Source organism: Eumetopias jubatus, unplaced genomic scaffold (assembly GCF_037043125.1).
Source record: "Eumetopias jubatus isolate StellerSeaLion01/CBP00866 unplaced genomic scaffold, mEumJub1_p1.0 scaffold_4, whole genome shotgun sequence".
Lineage (NCBI taxonomy): Eukaryota > Metazoa > Chordata > Mammalia > Carnivora > Otariidae > Eumetopias > Eumetopias jubatus.
Genome location: NW_028274810.1, coordinates 146,080,581 through 146,103,877, shown reverse-complemented (window position 1 = coordinate 146,103,877; position 23,297 = coordinate 146,080,581). Strand labels below are relative to the sequence as shown.

Here is a 23,297-nt window from a genome sequence, read left to right as displayed (position 1 = left end):
ACGCTGTGGCTCTGGTTTGTTTTCTGAATCTGGGTGTCCTGGGTAGGGGGGGTGAAAACACTTTTTCTGTGTCATTTTCAGAGAAAAATGAAACTATACAATTAATTCTTTCCCAGCGGTACTTAATAAGCATCCCCTCAGCAATTCCCGTGTGCCAGCTACAGTCTGAGGGCCTTACAGGTATCAACTCCTCCCCTTCTCACCACATTCCTCTAAGAAAGCAACCAACATCATCCCCGTTTCTCAGGTCGGGAAGCCATGGCCCAGAGGTCAAGTGACTGCCCAGCATCGCCCGGCTAGGAAGCGGTGCAGGTGGGATTTGAGCCCAGCTGGTTTGATACCACCACCCTCATTCTTAAGCGGTGTGGCTTTGGGCAAGCAGCTGGGCCTCCCTGAGCCTCGCTTTCCTCTCTGAGACGGGGCTCACACCTGCCTGTAGCCCTGAGGACTGCAGATGAGGATGCCAAGGTCCTGGCACAAGGAGCTGCTGTCGCTAACACCAACACAGGAGGTGTAGACGCTTTGCTTTACTCCTCAAAACACAGAAATGGGAAGAAGAAGAAACAAACAAGGCTGAATTTCCAGAGGCCAGTTGCCCTGGGTAGAATGAAACAAACCTTCCAGCAGTGCTCTTTGTGATGCCAATGAAGTAAATGGCTCCTATGGGCTCCCCTCCCCCCTCCCCCTCCCCCCCCCCCAGGAGGACGGTTTTCTTAATGCCCCGTTGCTGGTGAGCGCTGTCAGGTTATTTTGTGTTTTCCTGGGTGACAAACGCAGGAGTGGATCACTGTGCTGAGCAGGACCACGGCTGTGAGCAGCTGTGTCTGAACACTGAGGATTCCTACGTCTGCCAGTGCTCGGAAGGCTTCCTTATCAATGAGGACCTCAAGACCTGCTCCAGTAAGTCTCCCTCTATGCTTCTCTTCTACGGAAAAGCTTTGCAACAAGAGTGAAAAATACGGCCGCTGCAGAGGAGGGTGGTTCATGGTCCTGTCGTTCCTCTGCCCTTTCCTGTGCTCCGGGAAGATGGTGGGGGGTGTCCTCTGGGGACTGCATGCCTTTGAGGGGTGGGGGAGCAGACTTCATGACTTTGTGGGGTAAAGGGGGGGGGAGATAGACAAGACTGTGGTCACTTGATTGCCATCATCAGTAGCCCAAAGTCTTACTGCCAACCTCACCTGGCTGTCTGGCTTTGCAGGGGCGGATTATTGCTTGCTGAGCAACCATGGTTGTGAATACTCCTGTGTCAACACAGACAGATCCTTTGCTTGTCAGTGTCCTGAGGGACACGTGCTCCGCAGTGACGGGAAGACCTGTGCCAGTAAGTGTTCTGGGGTCCACTGACAAGCGGGACTCGGCACAGGCTGTCTGTGGGTTTTGCTGGGCCTGTGTGAATGGGCATTAAAGGCCTTGTTCAGTGCTTTGAGCCCTGGTGCTTCTCCCCCTGCCCCAGAGCTTCCTTCCCCTACTCCCCAAGACAGCTTTTTCCTACTTCTACAGCGTGCCTCGGGGTCATGTTGAAGCTGGACAGAGCCCTATTTCTTGCCTTTCTCTTCTCTACCCCTAATCCGGCAGAAAGTGGTAGCCAGCCTGCGATGCACAGTGATCATCATGCAGACAGACCCCTTGTTGAGTGCTGACTTCATGCCGGGCACTGTGCTAAGCACATGCAACCTCAGGCTCTGGCAATACTGTGGAATCTCCAGCTTGTGGTGAAACTGCAGCTCAGATTAAGTAAGGAGCCCAAGGTCAGCCCTGTTAAAGGCGTGGGTTCAAGCTCTGGTCTATGGGACTCCAAAGTCAGTCCTGGGAGAAGGGGAGGCTCCTGAGAAACCTTCCCTCCCCCAACCTCATAATCTATCAGCCGATGGAGAGCTTGGCAGTGATGTTTCCTGGGTACATATATCCTTGCAGCTGGCCCCAACTCCTGGCCCATTAATTGAGGAAAAAAAAAAAAAAAAGCCCTCAGATCTCCCTCTCTCCTCACTCGAGAACGTTGTGTTTTCTGCCCTGCAATCCCAGTGGACTAAGGTAAAGACTGAAAAAATAGTCATTTTGACAGAAGGAGTCAGAAATGGAGGGCAAGGACCATAGTCTTCCTTTCCCACCCTGCTGGTCTTTCTGGTTATAGGGCTAGCTTCCCTGACTACTGATACAATGGTGGCCACAACCTAAGTTATCCACCTTTTAATATTGTCCATTCGCAGGGGCGGGCGAGCTGAGGTGCGCCCCTCTCTGCAGACCATGAAAAAATGTTCCCCTAGTTTGCAATAGATTCTGGAGTCTCGGCGAGTGGGTTATCCCTGTATGGCTGGCAGCCTGCTAGCTGCCAGCTGAGACGGTTACTGCCACCAACACCGGGAGGGTGTGGGCACTGGGGCACGGGAGGAGGGCGGACGTGTGGAATCGCATCTACATGTGACTGCATGCCAGAGCCGGGTACTTGGTTTTTTTTAGTGCTTTGCTTTAATTTTCCATCATCTTAGATCACTCATGCCCTTCCTTTGTTCCCCCCACCCCCCTTACTGTGATCATCATGAAGAGCTGACTGTTAGCTGGCTGGAGGACTTGTAAGAAATTCTCACGGCCCTTCCCAACACACACTGTCCCTTACAGTCGCACACCCCTGTCCCTCCTCCCCCAGGTCCACACGAGTGATGCCACTGACACTTTTAAATGTTGCACATTTTCCCATTTGACATGCAGTGCAATCAGAAGTGAATTTTGATGTGTCTATATTCATAGAGGGTTGTGACTCTATGAAATCTTCTGAGATGATCAGATAGGTCAGAATTATCCTCTGGGAATGGTGGTACCTAAGAAATGAATTTTACTCACCAGCCAATACATAGGCATTGAACTGTTCTCCTAATTAAAGGCTGCCTGTCTGCCCTGGGATGATTCAGCCTGGCTGCCCTGTCCTGTAATAATGGGCTTTGTTTTCAGTGTGGCCATTGTTAACTGGGGGCTATGCTTCTCAGCTCTATGCCAGATGACAAAGAGCCTGACCACATGACTCCAAATTTTTGGGAAAGCCTGCTGGGCTGGGAAGAGGGGGGACCTGCTGGGGGCCAGCCAGGGCTGGCTCAGTGTGTAAGGGTGTCCTTCATCCTTCAGAAAGGCAGCCTCCTCTTAGAGCCTTGATAGCAGATGGCCTGAAGAACACTTCACTCACTTTCCAGAAAGTTCTCTGAAGCATAGAGAGCAGACCCACGTTCCCAGGGCCCTGGAAGTAAGTGGGCATTGTTACTGCCATATGCCTGCAGGCACCTTGGACTCTCCGGCCTCTGGGATGAAGCCCGTCATCCCTTCTTCATGTCCTTGGCCCCCAAGCTGTGATTGTAGGTTCTCCCTAGGAGCCTTCTTGCGTTGGCGGGTTGATGCACAGACTGTGGGCTAAGGTGGGGAGGGAAATGGAGTAGTCTTTTCTATAAGCTGCAGCTGAGAGGACTCCTCCCCTCTCTAGCTCCTGGTGATTTCCCTGAGGTAGACCTTTTGCAAGGGCGTCCCAGCATCAGGAAGACTCCACAGGCTGTGTGCACAGAGCACACTGTCCACTGGCCTGCCAGCGCCTGGGGCTTGAGACTGGGTCTTGTTTGGAGTCAGAGTCCCCAGGCCTGGCCCACAGGAGATGCTCAACAAGGTTCACTGAGTGAGTGAGTGAATGGTCAGAGACCACCTGTCTTTTTCTCCTGCGACACCTGGCACAGACTCCACTCCCTACCCAGCAACCTTCAGTGGCTCTCCACTGTCTCCCAAAATAAAGTTCCGTTTGCGTTTCTCAATTTGGCAGTGTCAGAGAACCCCTTCCTCCACTTCTTGAGCCCCATCCCAGGTCTTCCCCAATTCCTCCAGTTCTTCAGGAGGGTAAGTCCCGTTATTCTCCGAGCGGCCACTGTACCTCCAGCCTGTCTTTTCTCCACTTAGCACAGCCTTCCTTTCCCAGCCTTGCAGATAGAAACCCTGCCTGTGGATGACATTCCCCGTGGAGAACTTCCTGCTGCCAGCCAACTGGTACTTCCTCTTCTGCCCTCTCACTCCGTGGTACCCTTTGCACAGATCTGAGAAATAATGTGGCAGAGCTGAAAGAATACTGACCTAAGAGCCCAAAGACTGGGTTTAAATCTTGTTGCTTCCACCCTGGGCAAGAGAATTGACCCTTTCTGGATCTGATTGCTCAACTGTCAACTTGGGACGATGATTTCTGCCTCTCTGTCAGGGTTGCCAAGTGGCACAGGGAGAGACAAAAGTTGAAGTGCTTTGGGAACTTGTAAACTGCCTTAAACCCTAAGGTACTCTTTTGTGGTCTTTCCTCCCACCATTAGACTGCCCTGCATTGAGGAGAAGGCTGAGGTAGCACTTTGCCTTGCTGCCTGGAGACCTACCTCCCCCAGGGCTGGGCCTGCTTCAATTGGAGCGGCCCTAGAGATTGGCCACCCTGGGAGAGGCCAGACTCATGAGTCCTCAAGGCTGCTGTCAGACTCTGGCAAGGGCAGGATGCTGACGGGAATCTGGGCCACAAGCCACAGAGCACTGGGAATCCTAGTCCAGCCACCACAGGCTGTGGAGGGCTGTTGGGGCATGATGCCCTCCAGCTTGACTTTGAAAGGCAGAGACAGCCCTGAGCAAGGCAAATGGAGTGTTGTAACCTGCTCAGGCCGCCATAACAAAACACCAGGGTTTGGGTGGCTTAAACAACAGCAACTTATTTTCTTACAGTTTGGGAGGCTGGAAGTCCAAAATCAAGGTGCTGGCATGGTCGTGTTCTGATGAGAGCCCTCTTCTTGGTTTGCAGATGGCTGCCTTCTTACTGTGTCTTCACATGGTGGTGGGGAGAGGGGGGACGAGAGCAAGCTCTAAGGACCCTAATCCCATCATGTGCTCCCCACCTCATCTAAACCTAATTACCTCCCAATTACTCCGCCTCCAAATACACCCACACTGGACGTTCGGGCTTCAACATATGAATTTGGTAGGGGGAGGGGGACACAATTCAGTCCATAGCAGGGAGTGAGGGAGAAGACCACCTTCACCCTCACCTACTCACATTATAGGAACAGAAGGAAGCTTCGAGGTCTTCTGTTTCTTTTGTGGGAAACAAGCGCAGGAAGGAAACTGGCACCTCAAGCTGGCCCCGAGGGTCAGTGGAAAGGTCAGGACCAGAACCCAGGTCCCCTGATTCAGGACCTCATGCCCAGAGAGTGAGGTGCCCTCCAAATGGACATCTCCGTTCAGCTGTTTTTTTGGGTCGTCTGAGCAAAAGCCATTACAGAGTTAGCAAATGATTGGCTGCTCCTAGTTTTATTATAAGAAACACCCGAAAATGGTGTAATTCCATCTCTGGGCCCTCGTTACCCTCTTGGCAGGCCACCTCCGGGGCTGGGTCAGTTTTAACAACCTCCTACGTGGAGCCTCAGACCCAGGATTGCCGTCTGTCATCACCAAGAGGTGCGAGTCCATGGAACGCATGAGCCTGGAATGGCTGTGCCACAGACACCCGCGACTCGGCGGGTGTGGAGTCCAGACGGGAGCGCAGCAGTCCGTCAGCAGGCAGGGCGGCGACACGTGGGTCCCAAACACCCCTGCTCTGTCCTCAACCTGTAATCATCCTGATCACAGATTGTAGATCCCATTCAGGACAGGGGTTGAATGAAAGGTGTGGACCTGCCTCCCTTAAGGAGGAAAGAAAAGGATTCTTCTCCTGGGGGGAAAAATGTGTTCTTCCTGCATCCTGAGATTGTCATACCTCCTCTCATCCGTTCCATTTAAGTCCTGGTTCCCAGTAGGTGGTCCTCACTCTCGTCTCTGCATTTGAGTCTGGGCACTTCCTTAAGCTCTTGGTCCATTTGCTCTCATTCTCCACAGGTATTGACCCTGTACCTGCAGCGTGCTGGGCACATGGTGCTGGGCACTGGGCCTCCCTCCCTGGGGTTGATGCCAGTTCTGTTTCTGCCCTGACAGGGTTTCAAGTTTCTCAGGGAAGAAAGAAATTAAAAATCTTTCGTGTGACGTGGGAAGAAGAGGCGCGGCAGGAGCATGGGGCAGCTAGTCCAGAGAAAGTTTCCTGAGAAAGAGATGGTTGATCTGACATCTGGAGATTGAAGGAGTGAGCTAGCCAGAGATGGAGGGCATGGTGGACTAAACGTTGGTGTCCTCCCAAATTCGTATGTTGACATCCTAATCCCCAAAGATGATGATATTAGGAGGTGGGGCCTTGGGGTAATTAGGTCATGAGCATGGGGCTCTCATGAATAGGATTAATGGCCTAATAAGGGAGGTCCCACGGAACTCCCCCACCAGTCCCTTCCACCATGTGAGGAGACAGGGAGAAGTCTCCAGCCTGGAAGAGGGTCCTCACCCAACCTTGTAGCCTCCGGAGCTGTGAGCTATAAATTTCTGCTCTTTACAAGTCGCCCGTCTATGGTATTTTGTTATAGCGGCCAGAACAGCCTAAGACAGAGGCGGCAGAACTTCCCAGGCACAGGAAACAGCATGCAGAAGCCCAGAGAGTGAGCGCACTGGGTGTTGAGATTTGAGCGCCAGAGGGCAGCAGGTGAGAACGGGACCTGGAGGGGCAGGCGAGACAGTTCACCTACAGCCTTTAGAGTTAGGTGAGACTGGAGGCCCAGCCTCCCTTGAGGAAACGATTTTATTTTGTCTTCTGAGAATCTCCTAGCCTGAGTAGACTCTGCTGAGCTAGGATGGCCACTGCAGGTGCTGCTGGACCAGGAAACATGAAGGTGGTAGATTTGTGGTCTCATCCCAGCTTTGCCCCCAGCACAGCTGACCCAGTTCACCTCTGCCGACTCAGAGACCTTGGGAAGGTCACTTCCCCTCTCTGGCCATCTGCTTCCTCAGCTCTAAAATAAAGGGTTGGATCAGTCAATCTCCTGGGCCCCTTCCAGCCCAAAGATGAGACTGGTGCCAGGCACAAAGCAAGTGCTCCAGAAACACTTGCTGAATGGATGAACTCCTTGCTGGGGTACCCACCATTCTACCTGGGCTAAAGGCACCCCATGATCGTGAGTCAGGGATGGTGGCTCCCTCTGCCTGTTAGGGAAACACTGAAGTACTTTCCTGCAGGGGAGTATCTGGCACTGGGCGGAAGCTGACTCCAAGTTGGTTTCCAGACTTGGTTGAATAGGAAGCAGCTAAACCTATGGTCAGGAAGTTGATGACAGTACACCTTGGGCATTTTCTAATTTACCACATGTGGTTCCTTAACTTATGAGTGACCCAGAACATCCCTGATAGGCAGGAACTGGACATTTTGCTGAGCAAATATGAAGTGTTCACTCTGCAAGGCCGGTGTGGGGGAGAGAGTGAGAACCACCCAGCATCCACCCTCCACAGGGTTCTCACTTAAAACATCTGCACATGCAACTCTTTTTTAAAGATTTTATTTATTTATTTGAGAGAGAGAGAAAGAGAGCACAAGCTGGATGGGGGACAGAGGGACAAGCAGACTCCCTGCTGAGTGTGGAGCCTGGCATGGGGCTCCATCCCAGGACCCTGAGATCATGACCTGAGCTGAAGTCAGATGTTCAACCAACTGAGCCACCCAGGTGCCCCTGCACATACAACTCTTGATTTTGGGGTCATGAGTTCAAGCCCCACATTGGGTGTAAAGATTACTTAAAAATAAAATTTTTAATAAAATGATAAAATAAAATCTTAGGGGCACCAGGCAGACTCAGTCAGTAGAGCATGTGACTCTTGATTTTGGGATCATGAGTTGAAGTCCCACGTTGGGTACAGAGATTACTCAAAAATAAAATCTTTTTTTTTTTTTTTTTTTTTAAGTAGGCTCCACATCCAGCATAGAGCCCAATGCAGGGCTTGAACCCATGACCCTGAGATCAAGACCTAAGCTGAGGTCGAGTCAGATGCTTAACTGACTGAGCCACCGAGGTGCCCCTCCCCAAATAAAATCTTTAATAAAATAAGAAAAATAAAGGGCGCCTGATGGTTAGGTGTCTGCTCAGATGGTTAGGTGTCTGCCGTCGGCTCAGGTCATGATCCCGGGTCTCCTGGGATTGAGCCCCGTACCAGGCTCCCTGCTCAGCAGGGAGACTGCTTCTCCCTCTCCCTTTGCCTCTCTCCTGCTCATTCTCTCTCTCTCTCTCTCTCTCTCAAATGAATAAATAAAATCTTTAAAAAAAATAAAAATAAAAAAATAAAACATCTGCACAAAACCCCTGGGTGGAGGGTCTGGTTACCCTTAATTTTCAAAGTAGAAAACTGAGGAAATGTTTCCTTTTACTCACCAGATCCGGGGGTCCTGGGATTGAGTTCTACGTCGGCTCCCTGCTCGGTGGGGAGCTTGTTGTGTATCAGGCATTACACTGGGCAATGCGAGATGCAGGAGGGAAGGGCAGGTCCAGTGAGTGTGTGGTCTCTTGATCAAAGCCCATGCGAGCACAGCCCAGTGAGGATGCAGGTGAAGACCCAAACCAACACGTGACTCCCTTTTCGGTGACAGCAGTGATCTTATCAGAGGGGTGGATTCCAGCTGCTTTGAGGCCCCACGTGGGGAGGTACAGGAAGACCTCAGGAGATGGGGGGGAGGGTGAAGAAGGAGAAACAGAGGAATGGCTGTGTAGACCACGGTGGTGGGAGGGCCCCTGGCTTGGTACTGAGGTACGCACTGAAAGACAGTGCTCGGAGCTGGGGGGAGGGTGGGCCAGATGAGGCTGTAGGGATTCTGTCTTTTCTGAAGACTCTGAGAATCTCAGGCAGAGGGAAGAAGTGATGTGAGAAGATTTGCATTTTGGAAAGAGGACTTAGGACGAGGGGAGGGAATGGATTGGAGGGGGTAAAAGAGAGTGTGTGGAAACCAGTTAATAGACGATGCAACAGCCCAAGAGAAAGACAGTGGTGTCTGGTTCTTGATGATGGAGGCACAGAGCATCTCACCCTTGGTAGTTTATTGGAATCACCTGTGGGGCTTTTAAAACAACCAGATGCCCCGGCGGTACCCTAGATTCCCTGAAGCTGAGACTGTCTTACACTGATGTAACCTCGTTAGAGGACGACTGGGAAATATTTATCAGCTTTTAAATGTTCATGCCTTTTAACTAAGGATTTCTGCTTCTGGATATTTATCTTTCAGATATGCCTTCACATTGTATGTAGAACTATATGCACAAGAATATTCATTACAATAATGTTTATAATAGTAGAAGACTAGGCACCACCTAAATGCCCGTCCAATAAAACACTGATTAAATGATGGTGCAGGCTTTAAAAGTAATGATGTAGAGTGTCAAAGGTGAGAGAGAAGCAAACTTTTCATTGTAAATTCTTTGTTCCCCATAAACATTTTAATTTAAATTTTAGCTTATTTTTAGAATAGGTAAGGGGTTGAGGTGCCACAGTGGCTCAGTCGGTTAAGCACCTGACTCTTGATTTTGGCTCAGGTCATGATCAGGTCCTAAGATTGAGCCCCAAGATGGGCTCTGTGCTGGGCGTGGAACCTGCTTGAGAGTCTTTCTCTCCCTCTCCCCCTCTCCTCACCCCATGTGCACATGCTCTCTCTCTCTCTCAAAAAAAAAAAAAAAAAGGAATAAGTAAGGGGTTTACATGGTTTAAGAATCAAAACAATATGAAAAGACATACATTAAGAAGCTTTGCTCCCCCTATGGCCTCCCATCACATTCCCTACCTCCCTTCTATCAGTAGCCAGCCTCCAAGATGGCCACCAGTGATCCCCATCTCCTGGTAGTCACACACTTGTATAGTTCCCTCCTTCACTGTTGGTCTGTGTGACCAGTAGCATATGGAAAGAACCACGGCCCGTCACTTCTCAAATTAAGTAATAAAAGACACTGTGGTTGCCATCTTGAGCACTCTCTCTCATTTCTTGGATCATTTGCTCTCGGGGAAGCCATGTTGTAAGCTGCCCTGTGGAGAAGCCCACATGCTGAGGAACTGAAGCTTCCTCCAGCTAATAGCCAGTAAGGAACTGAGTGAGGCCGGCCAGTAAAGACGTGAGTGAGCTCAGAATCACATCCTTTAGCTCCAGTAGAGCCTGGAGATCACTGCAGCCCCAGCCGACAGCTTGACTACAGGCTCATGAGAGATCCTGAGTCAGAACTCCCCAGCTAAGCCACTCCTGGATTCCAGACCCCCAGAAACTGTGAGATAATAAATGTTGTTTTAAGCTGCTAGGTTTGGGGGTAACTTGTTACACAGCAACAGATAACTAATACACTATTTTCATTAGTTTATTATTTATCCTTCATGTTTCTTTATGTGAATAAGAGCAAATATAAATATATATTTTTATTTCCTCCCTTTTCTTACCTACAGAAAAAAATGGTGTACTGTATATACCCCTATTCTACGCCTTTTTTTTCTTCACTCAATGATACTTATTGGAGATTTCATATCTTTACAAAGAGAATGTTCTCATGCTTTTTACAGCTACTTAATTCCCTTGTTGCTGGACACTTGGGTTGTTTTCCACTTGTCATTATTGCAAACAATGCTGCCGTGAATAACTTGAAAGTATATCCCTTCCTATGGTACAAGGTACCTGTAGGAGAGAATTCCTGAAGTGAGGTTGCTGGGTCAAAGGTACATCTTGTAACTTTGGTAGATGTTGCCAGATACCCCTCCTTAGGGGAAGTATGCCCTTTAATGTGTTTGAATTTTGAATCATCTGCCTGTTCTGCCTTTAAAAATATCTCTGCTGGTGATTCTAATACTCACGTGAGGTGGAGAACTCCCCACTGCTCTACAGTCATCTGATTTGATGCTCTGGGGGAACAAGGAGGGAAAGGGTTAAAAACCAAACTCTCCACATGCTTTAAAACATGCACCCAATTGGGGCACGTGGGTGGCTCAGTTGGTTAAGCAACTGCCTTTGGCTCAGGTCATGATCCCGGAGTCCTGGGATTGAGCTCTACATCAGGCTGCCTGCTCGGTGGGGAGCCTGCTTCTCTCTCTCTCCCTCTGCCCCTCCCCCTGCTTTTTCTTGCACTCGCGCTCTCTCTCTCTCTCTCTCTCTCTCTCTCTGTCAAGTAAATAAATAAATAATCTTAAAATAAAAAGGCGTGCACCCAATAAAATTTCAAACAGCCGCTAATGTGAGCACTCAGGAGAACTCAGAAACTGGGCTGGGAGCTCCTGTGATAGTCTGTAGCCAAGGGTGACGTGGACAGTGGCTTTGGGCTCAGCAGGCTCCTGATAAAGGAAAGCAGCACCGATCTGCCTGGTGTAGGTGCAGACCACCACGGCTCAGGGTCTGTGTGGGAAGACTCAGCCACTCTTCTCGATGACAGCCTGAGATGGAGCCAAGAAAACAGGACAGGGCATGGGGGAAGGAAAGGGTGTGCTGCGTTATGGCTTGACAAGGCTGGCCGGAAAGAGTTATAGCTGTTTTATTATGTTGGAAAATGGAGTATTCTTAATATAAATTCATGGTGGGAAAAAAATGCTCACCTCCACAGGCCAGCCAGCTGTCTCTATTATGGATCACTCAATTGTATTTCCACTCAACACTACGTGAGGAACTACCCCAAGCCATTGGGGAATGTTCTGCATTAATAATGAGTCTAGATTGTGTCCAGAGAAGTAAGTCATTTTCAGAGCAAACAGGACAGGCCGACTCTGCTTTGACTCTCTTCTGCAGTTATAATTTTAGTTAACATAATATTTTCCCATTGTTCAAAGATTTTGGCAGCATGTCTGTCCAATAGAAGACGGGCAAAATTCCCTTCATGTTTGAAAGCTTACTTTACGATATAGCAATGCAATGTAATGTAGTTGGGGAAAATGTGGGATTTATTATCAGAAGATTACATTTTGAGTCTGGTGCTATCACTTATTAGCAATTAATCTTGGCGAGCCATTAACCTTCCCAAACCTTAGTCTCCCAGCTGGTAAGTGAGAATAAGAACAATTGCCTTGACTACCCCACAGGGTGGTTCTCAGGACTCCCCTCCAGAAAGAAATACTGCAAAATGCCTTAGAAATAAGTGTGTGGTCTGTGCCTGATTATACAAGTGATTACTTCAGAGCCTTGATTTCATAACTTCAGTGCCTATCCATTGTAAAATTCTCCTCGATCTGAAATGATTGAATTGACTTTCAGAATTGTGTATTGTTCTCATAAGACGTCACTTTCCCCATGTCCTCAGTATCAGGCTTTTAAAATGTCAGCTTGGTTTTCACAGAGTCACAAACAGAAGCTGCCCCAGCCCTGTGGATGGCAAAGCCCTTCCTTTTGCTCTTTCCTGCAGCCTTGGTCATCCATGACTCTTCTCTCATCTCCATAGGAAGATGGCCTCTTCATATCAACCCATCAGCAAAGCTTGTAGGCTCTACCTTCAATATATAGCCAACAGTCTCACCAGTTGTCACCATCCTGGTTGGGCCACCAGGCTTATTGCAAGAGATTTCTCCCAGCTCTCCATGCTCCATCCTCACCTACACCGAGTACGCCTTTTATGACAAAGCCAGTTCATGTGACCACACTGCTCAAAACCCTCCAGGGACCCTTCCTCACTCAGATGCCACTGCTGCCCGTGAAGCCCATAGGGTCTGCCCCTTGTTGGCCTCACTGGCCTCGACCCCTGCCAGGCTCAGGTTGCTTGGGTCCACCTATCTCTTTGCCTTTCCTGAAATGTGCCACACACGCTCCTACCTCTGCAGTTTGCAAATGCTGTTCTTTGCCGAGGATGCTCTTCCATCCAAATAACACACATTCACTCGTCTCTTCAGGACTCTGCTCAGGGGCACTGTATCTGCCTGCAGCCTGTGAAACACAAGCCCTCCCTGGCCCGGGCACATTCTCTCTCCCCTCTCCTGCTTGTCTCCACGGCACTTTACCCATCTGACATATATATTTGTTTGTCTATTGTTTGTCTTCCCCTTCTTCGCTCCCACACCTGCTGCCAAATGTAAGCTTCACAAAAGCAGAAACTGTCTTATTCATTGTTAAATCCCCAGAGCCTAGAAGAGTACCTGACTTGGAGTAGGGATGCATGAAATAGTTGAGGACTGAATGAACAGGTGAAGAATGGCTCACCTAAGTGTGACACGTACATAAGTAGATATGTAGATAAGTTGATATTATAGTTATATGATAGCCAGCGAAAATGAACTTATTTTCTAATATTTATAGGCTATTTATATCTCTCCTTTTATAAACTGTCTTTCATGCCTTTTGTGCATTTTCCCTATGGAAATTTTCCCAGCTTTTATTTTCTGCATTCTTTATATATGAAGAATTTTTGCTCATAGACATATTTTCTGTTTTGAAATGTGCATTGTGGAATAAGACACTGCTTTAACTGAAGGTGTCTAAAATGTCTTTTAAGATGGAATAAGTTACTAAAAAAAGGACTGAATAAGTCAGTACTGTATGAACCATTTCCTTCTTCTGTTTCTCTAATTCCAATTGGATTCCCAGAATTGGACTCCTGTGCCTTGGGGGACCATGGCTGTGAACACTCATGTGTAAGCAGTGAAGACTCTTTTGTGTGTCAGTGCTTTGAAGGGTATATACTCCGTGAAGACGGGAAAACCTGCAGAAGTAAGTTTTTACCGGGGTTGTCTCACGTGGCTGTGTCTGATCTTTGCATGAATTCCACCATCCTGATCTCTGTTGAAATCAGTTACCCTCAAAAGCCACTGCTACACGACTATTAAATATAATGTGGGGTCCTGGGTGGAATCAGAAAAATGACATCAGGTTAAAAACTAAGGAAATGTCAATAAACCAGGGACTTTAGTTGGTCTTAATGTATCAGTGTTGGTCCATTAATTGTAACAGATGTATCACATTAACACAAGTTGCTAACTGGGTTTGAGGTTTATAGGAACTCTGTGCTATCGTCTCCATTTTTCTGTAAATCTAAAACTTTTCTTTTTTTTTTTTAAAGATTTTTATTTATTTGAGAGAGAGAGAATGAGAGAGAGAGAAAGCACATGGGGGGGGGAGGGTCAGAGGGAGAAGCAGACTCCCTGCTGAGCAGGGAGCCCGATGCGGGACTCGATCCAGGGACTCCAGGATCATAACCTGAGCCGAAGGCAGTCACTTAACCAACTGAGCCAAAACCAGTTAAAAGAAAACAAACAAATGGACAAATGAAAAAAGCCAATGCTAGAGCTACAACTGAAGTTGCTTGTGTATGCCCTGTGGCAAGAAACAAGATTCTAGCAGCTTCTAGCCCTGCCATTTATTAGCCAGGCAAGTTGTTTGACTTCTCTGAGCCTCTGTTTATCTTTAATAATATTGTTGTTGTTGCTGGTAGCACCAGTCTCTCATAGAGACCACCTTATGATGTGCCCATGCTTATGTCTCAGAAAGCAAAGCCTCTTAGATGGGGCCAAGATGCATCTCTGTTAATCAAAGGCGAGCATGTAACCCTGAGCAAATGATTTTCATCCCTATCAGTCATCTTTTCCTCAAGCTTCTCAAAGCACTTTGCAAAGAGCAACTTGTGCTGACACGTTTGAAGAAAAGATAGGTAATTGGAATTATGACTCTCATTTTTTCAGACAGACAGGAAAGGTAAGGCTCCAAGAGGTTAAGTGATTCTCCAAAGCCATATGTCAGGGACAAAGCCAAAATTAGATTTCAGTGCCACTAATCTAAATTGAGGTTTAATCTTCTAAGTAATCATATCAGACCAACAGTGTTTCCTTTTGATATCAGAAACTGCATCTGCAGAAAGCCAATGATTGATTGCATTTAATGAGATATTGAAGTAGGTGCTGGTGAGTGATGGTGAGGATGATAGTGAGGAAGTTTGAAGAGTTAACCTAATTTAGACCCACTGAACTTCATCCTCAATTTTACTTTCCTCCCATGGATCACTGAGCTCAAGGGGGCCTGGGGTCTGGTGGCTGAGATGGGTGGATCCTCCAAGGTGAAGCCTAGGGAAAATTTATGTTGGTGAAATTGCTTTGACTTGCTCTTCTGTCCTCAGGGAAAGATGTCTGCCAAACAGTCAACCATGGCTGTGAGCACATTTGCGTGAACAGTGATGAGTCATACATCTGCAAGTGCCTGGAAGGATTCCGGCTTGCCGAGGATGGGAAACACTGCCGAAGTAAGTGGCTTCCAGGTAGAGATGAACTCTTCCATCTGCGGGACACGGACCATGAGATAACCTCCTTTAATATTTAAAATCTTCCCTTATAATCAATGTTACAATGACAAGTTCCTGCCTTGGGTGATCTGAAAGTGTTTGCGAGTGATCCGTACAGGAGACCCTTAGTTGTTCAGGATTTTCTCAGTCAAGGTCCCGAGTTGTCAGGCTTTTTGCATCTCTCCATTTTCTCCCAGTTGCTGGCCATTCCACAACCATTGTGTGGATGCCCAGAGCCTGGCTAATCATTGGACAGAATTAGAATCTCTGCCAGCAATCACTATGAGCATCAAAGGATAATTACAGTGCTTTTTCTTCTTGGAAGACCTTAAGAGTAAGGTGTAGGGTGGGAGAGGGACGAAGGGATTTTTCTGTGGGTTTTATTTATCCACTTTCTCTATCGTTGCCTCTGTAGGTCGCTCAGAACAGATTCTGAGAGTTTACTGAGAAGGTGCATTGGGTTCCCCAGAGAAACAGAACCAATAGAGTGTATGTGTGTGTGTGTGCCTATATAAAGAGACAGAGAGAGAGGCAGATGGACATAGAGAAAATCTGTAGGGCGGGCCAGCAGTCTGGAGACCCAGGAAGAGCTGATGTGGCAGCTCTTATCCAAAGGCAGTCCAGAAGCAGAATTCCTTCTTCCTTGGGGTGGTGGTGGAAGATTCAGTCTTCTTTCTCTTAAGGCCTCCAAGTGATTGGATGAGGCCAACTCTATGGAGTGTACTCCACTTTACTCAAAGTCTAATGTCTGAAATGTTAATCTCATCTAAAAAATACCTTCACAGCAGCATCTAGATTGGTGTTTGACCAAACAACTAGGCACCATAGCCTAGGCAAGGTGACATATAACATTAACCATCACAGCACTGAAAAAAGAGCCAGACGGGACACATGAGCTTGGTGAAGTGGGTATTAGAAGAGCACAGGGCAAGGATTTTTCTCCCCTGGGAGATTCTGAGCTCTTAGTCCCTATTTGGGGATGTGGGCGGGGGGTAGTGTTGAAACTGTCTACTTGCTTTTGTTGATATCTGCTCCAGTGGACAGGACGGCTCTTTTTTCATTAAGGCAAAATCAGTTCATTTGCTTTTCAAGTTGATTTGGGGGAATTTCCTCACAGACTCCTTTGAGATAGCTTGGGACATCCCACATGTCAACCAAGCTGGCTTGGGTGGAGTTCACTGTCTTCATTCCTCCACCAGGAAGAGGGTGGAGGTCTTCATTCCTCCTACCTTTAGCAGGATGTTCTGTTTGAACAGCTGAGTCCTGGAATGCCGATAGGACCCTGGCCTAATGCTGCAGATCTCCCTGCACAATCCTGTTTTGCCTTCACACTGCAGTGTCCCCTCGGTGGAGACCAGGTCTGCAGTTCTGCCCATTGTGTCTGTCAAGCTGTCTGTTCACGGTTTTATTTCTGTGAATGCAAGTGTACACACGTGTGCCATTTATTCATGCAACATATTTTTTTGCTCAGCAAATTGAGCTATTGTATACCGGGCACAACATCTACCTCTGGAATTTGATCACTAGATCAAATACCACCATCCCCCCTTCTAGGGGGGGATTCGTAGTTACCTATCCCAATTTTATAGGAAGCTTCTCCTTCTAGGGAGCTAATGACAGAAAAGAGCCATAGGCTTTCATGTGGTGGAGGAGGAGAACACAGGAGATGCGTGTCTCAGCTGTGCCACCAACTTGCTGCATGACCTCAGGCGACTCCATGACACATTTTGAGTTTCTTCATGTATACGCTGGATATAATTATTCTTGCTTTAGTCTTCTCAAAAGATGTTGTGAAGATTGGAGGGCTGTAACTACTCTGAAGCATTTAAAGTACCTCACACATGAGAAATGTTCATTAATTGAAACTGGAGTGTTTGGGATGTCTATGGGAAAAAGTCAGTAGCTTGGGAAAATCAAAACCCAAGGCAACATCAAATAATTCTAAAAATTAATAAATACAGGATACCCGATCATCCATCTTACCATTCAGGCTTGTGGGGGCTGGGGCTTTCTGAGAGGAGCTTCTCCCTTCCCATGCCCTGTCCTGAGTATTAGAATGAAAAAAAGGGCATATTATAAGAGAAAGTTTAAACAGAGATGGGTTTTTTAAAAATGGATTAATTCTTTGATCTGTCCCGACATGACCATTCAGTCCAGCTCATTCCTGCACGGATGGAGTTGCTCATCTCCCTGTATTTCCCTCAGGGAAGGATGTCTGCAAATCGACGTACCACGGCTGTGAACATATTTGTGTTAATCGTGGCAACTCCTACATCTGCAAATGCTCAGAGGGATTTGTTCTAGCTGAGGATGGAAGACGGTGCAAGAGTAAGTGATCTGAACTTGGCTTTCTGCTTGAATTTGAGTTGGGAGCAATCGCTCTTTGGAGTATTTTCAGGAAACAAATCCCTCACCTCTGCTTCTCCCATAATGGAGCTTAACTGAGGCACCTGTGGAAAAACTTTTGGTTTTAGTTGATAGTAAGTTCACTATCCGCCAAAGGGCTGGAGTGATCTTAGGCTGAATAAGCATATCTGGAATGAGAGAGGCAAGATTTGTCCTCTGCTCTGTACTGGAGAATTACGTTCAGTTCTGGGCATTACATTTTAGGAAGAAAGAGATAGATCTAAGTTTATTTTTTATTTTTTTTAAAGATTTTATCTATTTATTTGACAGAGAGAGACACAGCAAGAGAGGGAACACAAGCAGGGGGAGTGGGAGAGGGAGAAGCAGGCTTCCCGCCGAGCAGGGAGCCCGATGCAGGGCTCGATCCCAGGACCCCGGGACCATGACCTGAGCCAAAGGCAGAAGCTTAATGACTGAGCCACCCAGGTGCCCCTAGATCTAAGTTTAAGCATTAAAAAAGCCCTTCAAAGTAGCAGAAAAAAATCTTAAGAAAATTACTTTGTAATCTCAGAGTAGAGAAGACCTTTCTAAACATGACATCAAACATAAAAACCATTTTTACTTTTATTCTTTTAAGATTTTATTTATTTATTTATTTGTCAGAGAGGGAGAGCAAGCAAGAGAGAGCACAAGCCGGGGGATCAGCAGGCAGAGGGAGAAGCAGGCTTCCCACTGAGCAAGGAACCTGATGTGGGGCTCGATCCCAGGACTCTGGGATCGTGACCTGAGCCAAACGCAGAGGCTCAACCAACTGAGCCACCCAGGTGTCCTAAAGCCATTTTTAAAAAAGAGAACATATATAGTGAGAGATTAAAGCTATGATATCTTTTTTTAAAACCTGTTATCAGAGATCAAAAAGGTTGATGATTCCTTATGTTGACAAAGGTATATTTTAATAGGCAGTTATAAATATATCCCTGGGTGTCTGAATCAGTACATTTAGGAGGGCAGTTTGGCAATATTTTAAAGGCAATTCCACTTCTATTTGTATTATATAAACATATGGATACACACATACATACATATATACTTTTGTGATGTTTAAATTCTGTTCCATGTGCATGCATTGTTTTTTAGAAAAAATATTTTAAGGAAAAGGATAATGACAAGCAAGATTTAGGAAGTTCGGTACGATGTCAAGTGAAAAATAAAGGAAGAAATTGGGGATCTTTGTAGAAAAAGACTTGAGGTGCCATTCCAATACCAAAGTGACAGTCACTTCATTAGTGATTTATATGACACCCCTGGGGAAGGAAGGAACAGTAGGGAGAAACTGCAGCTCAGCATGAGGACAAAGACACTTTCAGGGAAGCTGTGTAATTCGTTAGTTAAGATCATGAACTTCGGGTCAGACAGACCTGGACTTCAACCCCGATTCATAATACCTGTGTGACCTTGGACAAATTATTTAACTCTCTGAGTCTCAGTTTCTTCATCTATAATATGAGGATAACGCCTCACAGAATCATCATGAGGAATAAAGGAGACCATGTATTTAAAGGGGCTTAGCTCAATGCTGGCACATACCAACTGCTTGACAAATGGTAGCTCTTGTAACCAGCAACAGCAGAGATGTCCAGAGATGGGGCTTTACTGGCGAGGTGATGAGCTGTCCATCAGGAGGGGCGTTCGGGGCCAGGCCGAATGGCTCCTGGGTAGGGATATTACAAAGACGTAAGCAAAAGGAGGGCGGTACTAATGACCTTTAAAGGTCTTCTCCAACCCTGAAATTCTGGAACTCTGTGAAAATGAAGTTCTGAAGGCAAATCACAGACCCACTGGTCTCCTTAACTACAAAAAGAAAATGCCCAAGTACAGTTGGAGCAACCCTCCTGCAAACAAGGAACCAGCAAGGGAGTTATCATTCTTCCTGGGCCTGAGAGCAGAAGTCTGGTCCTTCTTGTGCTGACATTCTTCCACTCTCTCCAGCATCCTTATTTCCCCGAGAAGCCTTTTGTGCCTCTCTCTGCAGAGAGGCTGCAAGGACTGATTCTGTTCTGTAAGAAGAGAGTGTGTGGGGAAGAGGAGAAAACAGACCTACTGCTGGACAATTATTCCAGTATTTCTGCAATCTGCTGGAGAGCCATGTACATGCTGCCTGAGAGTCTAATTTTTTTCATTCAAGTACAGGCTTTGAATGTAAATGCGGCTCTGACTTGGCCTTTTCCTCTTTTGCTAATAAACAATCAATAAGTTGAATAATAGGAACAAGTACTTAATGGAGAGAGAGAAGAATTCAACCCAACAAGACACACACACACACACACACACACACACACACACACACACACACACACACACACGTTAGCATGTTATTTGGGGGCCACGCACAGAAATAATTTGGCTTTTGTGTGTCCTTACTTGCTTATATCATTGTGCTCCACTTTCAAAAATTAGACAGCTACTTGATGTCTAAAAGAGAGCATTATGTCACATGTGTAGGCTGTTTGAAATGAGATCATTCATTTGGGAATCTGTACATTTTTTTACACAGCCCTAAATAACGAAAAGTCTGTCCACACCCAGATTGCCTAAGTATTGGCACAGAGCCTTCCTGTCAGCCGTCTGAGTTGCTTGAAGAGCTTCCGAATAGATAAAGAATTTGCAGTGATGATTCATGTCTAAGCTTGAATAGGTCAGTGGGGTACTTACAGGTAGGCTACCTAAAGGACACCACGTCCTTCACTTATTCCATCCACAAGCATTTATTGAACCACTTGTGTGTGCCAGGTCTGGGGGCACAGAAGCGAATGAGACGTGGTCCTTGCTGAGGAGGAACTAGCAGAGCAGAGAGACGGGCATGTAATCAGGTAGCCAGTGTGCGGGGTGTTGGGCTAACCGACTCCGAGGGGCTGGAAGCAACGTCAAGTCAGGGATTTTGCCTCGGTCCCTATTGCAATCCTGCTGTGCCTACTGCCTTGCATGAAGCAGGTGCTCCAGAAGCCAATTTTTGTCGAATAAATTAGTAGTTGTTAGGAGTACACAGAGAGTCACAAATACAAGATGGATGACTAGGAAAGCTCTCTGGAAGAGATGATTACTGAACTGAATTTAAGAATTTCCTTCTCTGCCGTCTGTCAGAATGCCCCCACTGGGGTGATGTCACCCTCCTGGAGTGAAGTTGTAGGAATCTTTTGGGTGCTGTCAGGCCCTACAGGGTACTCTACACATAGTCCCTCGCAGACTTGGCTGTCAGTGACCCAGAGTACAGTGTGGGCCCGGTTTCCCTGACAATCTGTACCTCTGTTGTGTGATTTTGCTTGTGAAAAATACTCTTTTTATCAATTTAACAAGCCACCGAGAAAGGCAAATGTGAAAATTATTGTGACTCGTGACTCTCCCAACCCCTTCCGTCCATCCTGTGTATTCTCTAAAGAACCAAGGTGGTTCTCCAAAGTGGTTCTGCCTCCAACTGAAGCATACTTGTCTTCTACTCTAAGTGAGTTTTGGTCATTTGACCATCTCAACTTTCCTTTCCTTCCTGTAGGATGCACTGAAGGCCCAATTGACCTGGTCTTTGTGATCGATGGATCCAAGAGCCTCGGAGAAGAGAATTTTGAGATTGTGAAGCAGTTTGTCGCTGGCATTATAGATTCCTTGGCGGTTTCCCCCAAAGCCGCTCGAGTGGGGCTGCTCCAGTACTCCACGCAGGTCCGCACAGAGTTTACCCTGAGGAACTTCAACTCGGCCAAAGACATGAAGAAGGCCGTGGCCCACATGAAATACATGGGCAAGGGCTCCATGACGGGGCTGGCCCTGAAACACATGTTTGAGAGAAGTTTCACCCAAGTAGAAGGGGCCAGACCTCTCTCCACACGGGTGCCCAGAGTGGCCATCGTGTTCACGGATGGACGAGCTCAGGATGATGTCTCAGAGTGGGCCAGTAAAGCCCAGGCCAATGGTAATAAGGGATGGAGATGTGGTGTACGTCACTCAAGGGTCAGGTTTCTCAAACTCACTGGGTGGTCAGAGGTGGTCAGGCCATGGGTGAGAGTCTCTGAGCTTTGGGAGAGGCTGCCTGTCAAGCGCGGATACCCCTTTCCTGCACTGCCACCTAGAGGCCGTAAAGGGCCCCGCGGGAGTTACTGGCCCTGGGAGGGATGAGTCCCGCTGACTGCGCTGGTTGGTAGTCTACACCCACCACACGGGCGATTTCCTGGCCAGCAAGTGACCTCCAGTGGAGAGGAGCGACTCTGCACGTGCTCTTTAACCACAGATGAAGACACAACCGTTCCCAAACACTGGTCTGGTTGCTTTCGAGTGATCTGAAGAGTTTGGTAAAAATAGATGCTTGATGGGAAGAACTTTTACTGATACTTTTTTTTTTTTTAAACCAGTGCTTCAGGTGAACACTCTGAAAGCGCAATAGCTTTATGATAGCAAATACCCTTGTGGTTGGAGGAGGCAAAAGTTAGCTTTTGAGAAAGTCAAAATGTTGGAAGAGATTATGACTAAGTTGTTACTCAGGAAAGCAAAGCCTGTTCTCTGAGGTTTGCCTGACTTGTGTATAATGTGGGGGAGGGGAGGACTGGAAGTTACTTTAGTTGTGCATAGATGCGGACCGTGGCAGGGGAGCATGGCCCTCAGAAAAGGAAACCCAAAAGCTAGGATGGTTGGTAGAGCTAGAGTAAGGCAAAGTGACTGGATTCCTTGGGGAAATGAGAGAACCTGAGGTTTTGAAGCAATTTGCTTGAAAGCTACTTTCTTCAAAACTTGTAGAGGGTACATTGCTTTAGCAAGTCCTATGAGTGGGGAAAGGGTATGCAGACCAGGGCTTCGTCTAAGATGTTATGGGCCCAGTGCCTAGACCAGGCCTGGCATGTAGTCCATGTGTGACTAATACTTGCTGAGTAAATGAACAAGGAGAGAAAGTACTAGCAATCCCATTAGTGAACTCCATTCCTCCTCACAGAAAGGCTGGCTCACACTGACATTCACTGTTTGTGAAGGAGTCCGTTTTACTGATATTGTTTACCTCATTATTGACACCTTTTTCTCTAGCCCAATAGAATAGTAGCCACAAAAGTGTCCTGTTCTGAATCCTCTGAGTGGACTGTAAAAATGGCTGCCATACCCAGTTCTTTTGCTTCCAAACCAGCTTGAGAGCTGACATCAAACCCATTAACCCGCCTAGCCTGCATTTTTAAAGTGTACTGAGGGAAGTATCTTGTCTCCTTTTATTTGTTTCATTGAAATCGGTCTACCTTACTCTTTCCCCCATTCAGATTTCCACCAATAGCCCAAGAGCAGGTGGTAGAAGAAACTGATGTTTATTTGGTTCCAAAATGAACAAAATTTACTTGAAGTGACATCCTCTGATGAATTTAATTACCCCTACACATAGCTAATATAATCTTAAAATAGTAGTTATCCTTTTTAGGAAGTTTGCATGAAGTCACTGGGCTCCCAGACAAATATGTTGAACTTGCCTATTGACCCTACACAGACTTAGAACAAGGCATAACTCTTGCCCCTTGGCTTAAAGAGCCATTTTTATGTGTATTTTTAAAATCCAGCCTAATGAATTAGCCAGAACAAGATTATCAGTGCTAAAAAATTTTGAAAATGAAGGAGAATTTAAGTTCTTACTGTGTTTTACTTTCAAGCGAAGCATATATGCAGGAAGGGAGTCTAATGACTTCTGTTGTTTAGAAAAGCTTTTGGAGCAATCTCATATCTCTGTTGATATCTAAGGTTGTTACTTGGGTTTATTCTTTCTTTCTGACATGGGGGATTTCCAGTGGTCTGCAGATTTTCCTTTTCAGCTCAGCACCTCCTCATAAGGCTTTG

The 23,297-nt window shown here is 47.0% G+C and overlaps 1 protein-coding gene across 5 annotated transcripts in view; it reads left to right on the top strand.

The window, feature by feature from the left end:
* Positions 1-23,297, top strand: part of MATN2 (matrilin 2) — a 119,998-nt gene that overhangs the window by 91,193 nt on the left and 5,508 nt on the right. For 4 of the 5 annotated variants that reach the window (XM_028111238.2, XM_028111229.2, XM_028111222.2 and 1 more), the window contains 6 exons: positions 778-900; positions 1,199-1,321; positions 13,418-13,540; positions 14,940-15,062; positions 17,307-17,429; positions 20,995-21,408. In XM_028111238.2, the coding sequence (XP_027967039.1) occupies positions 778-900; positions 1,199-1,321; positions 13,418-13,540; positions 14,940-15,062; positions 17,307-17,429; positions 20,995-21,408 (1,029 nt within the window). Of the gene's footprint in view, positions 1-777; positions 901-1,198; positions 1,322-13,408; positions 13,541-14,939; positions 15,063-17,306; positions 17,430-20,994; positions 21,409-23,297 lie in introns of all 5 variants that reach the window. The other variant, XM_088022782.1, reaches the window with a different exon arrangement.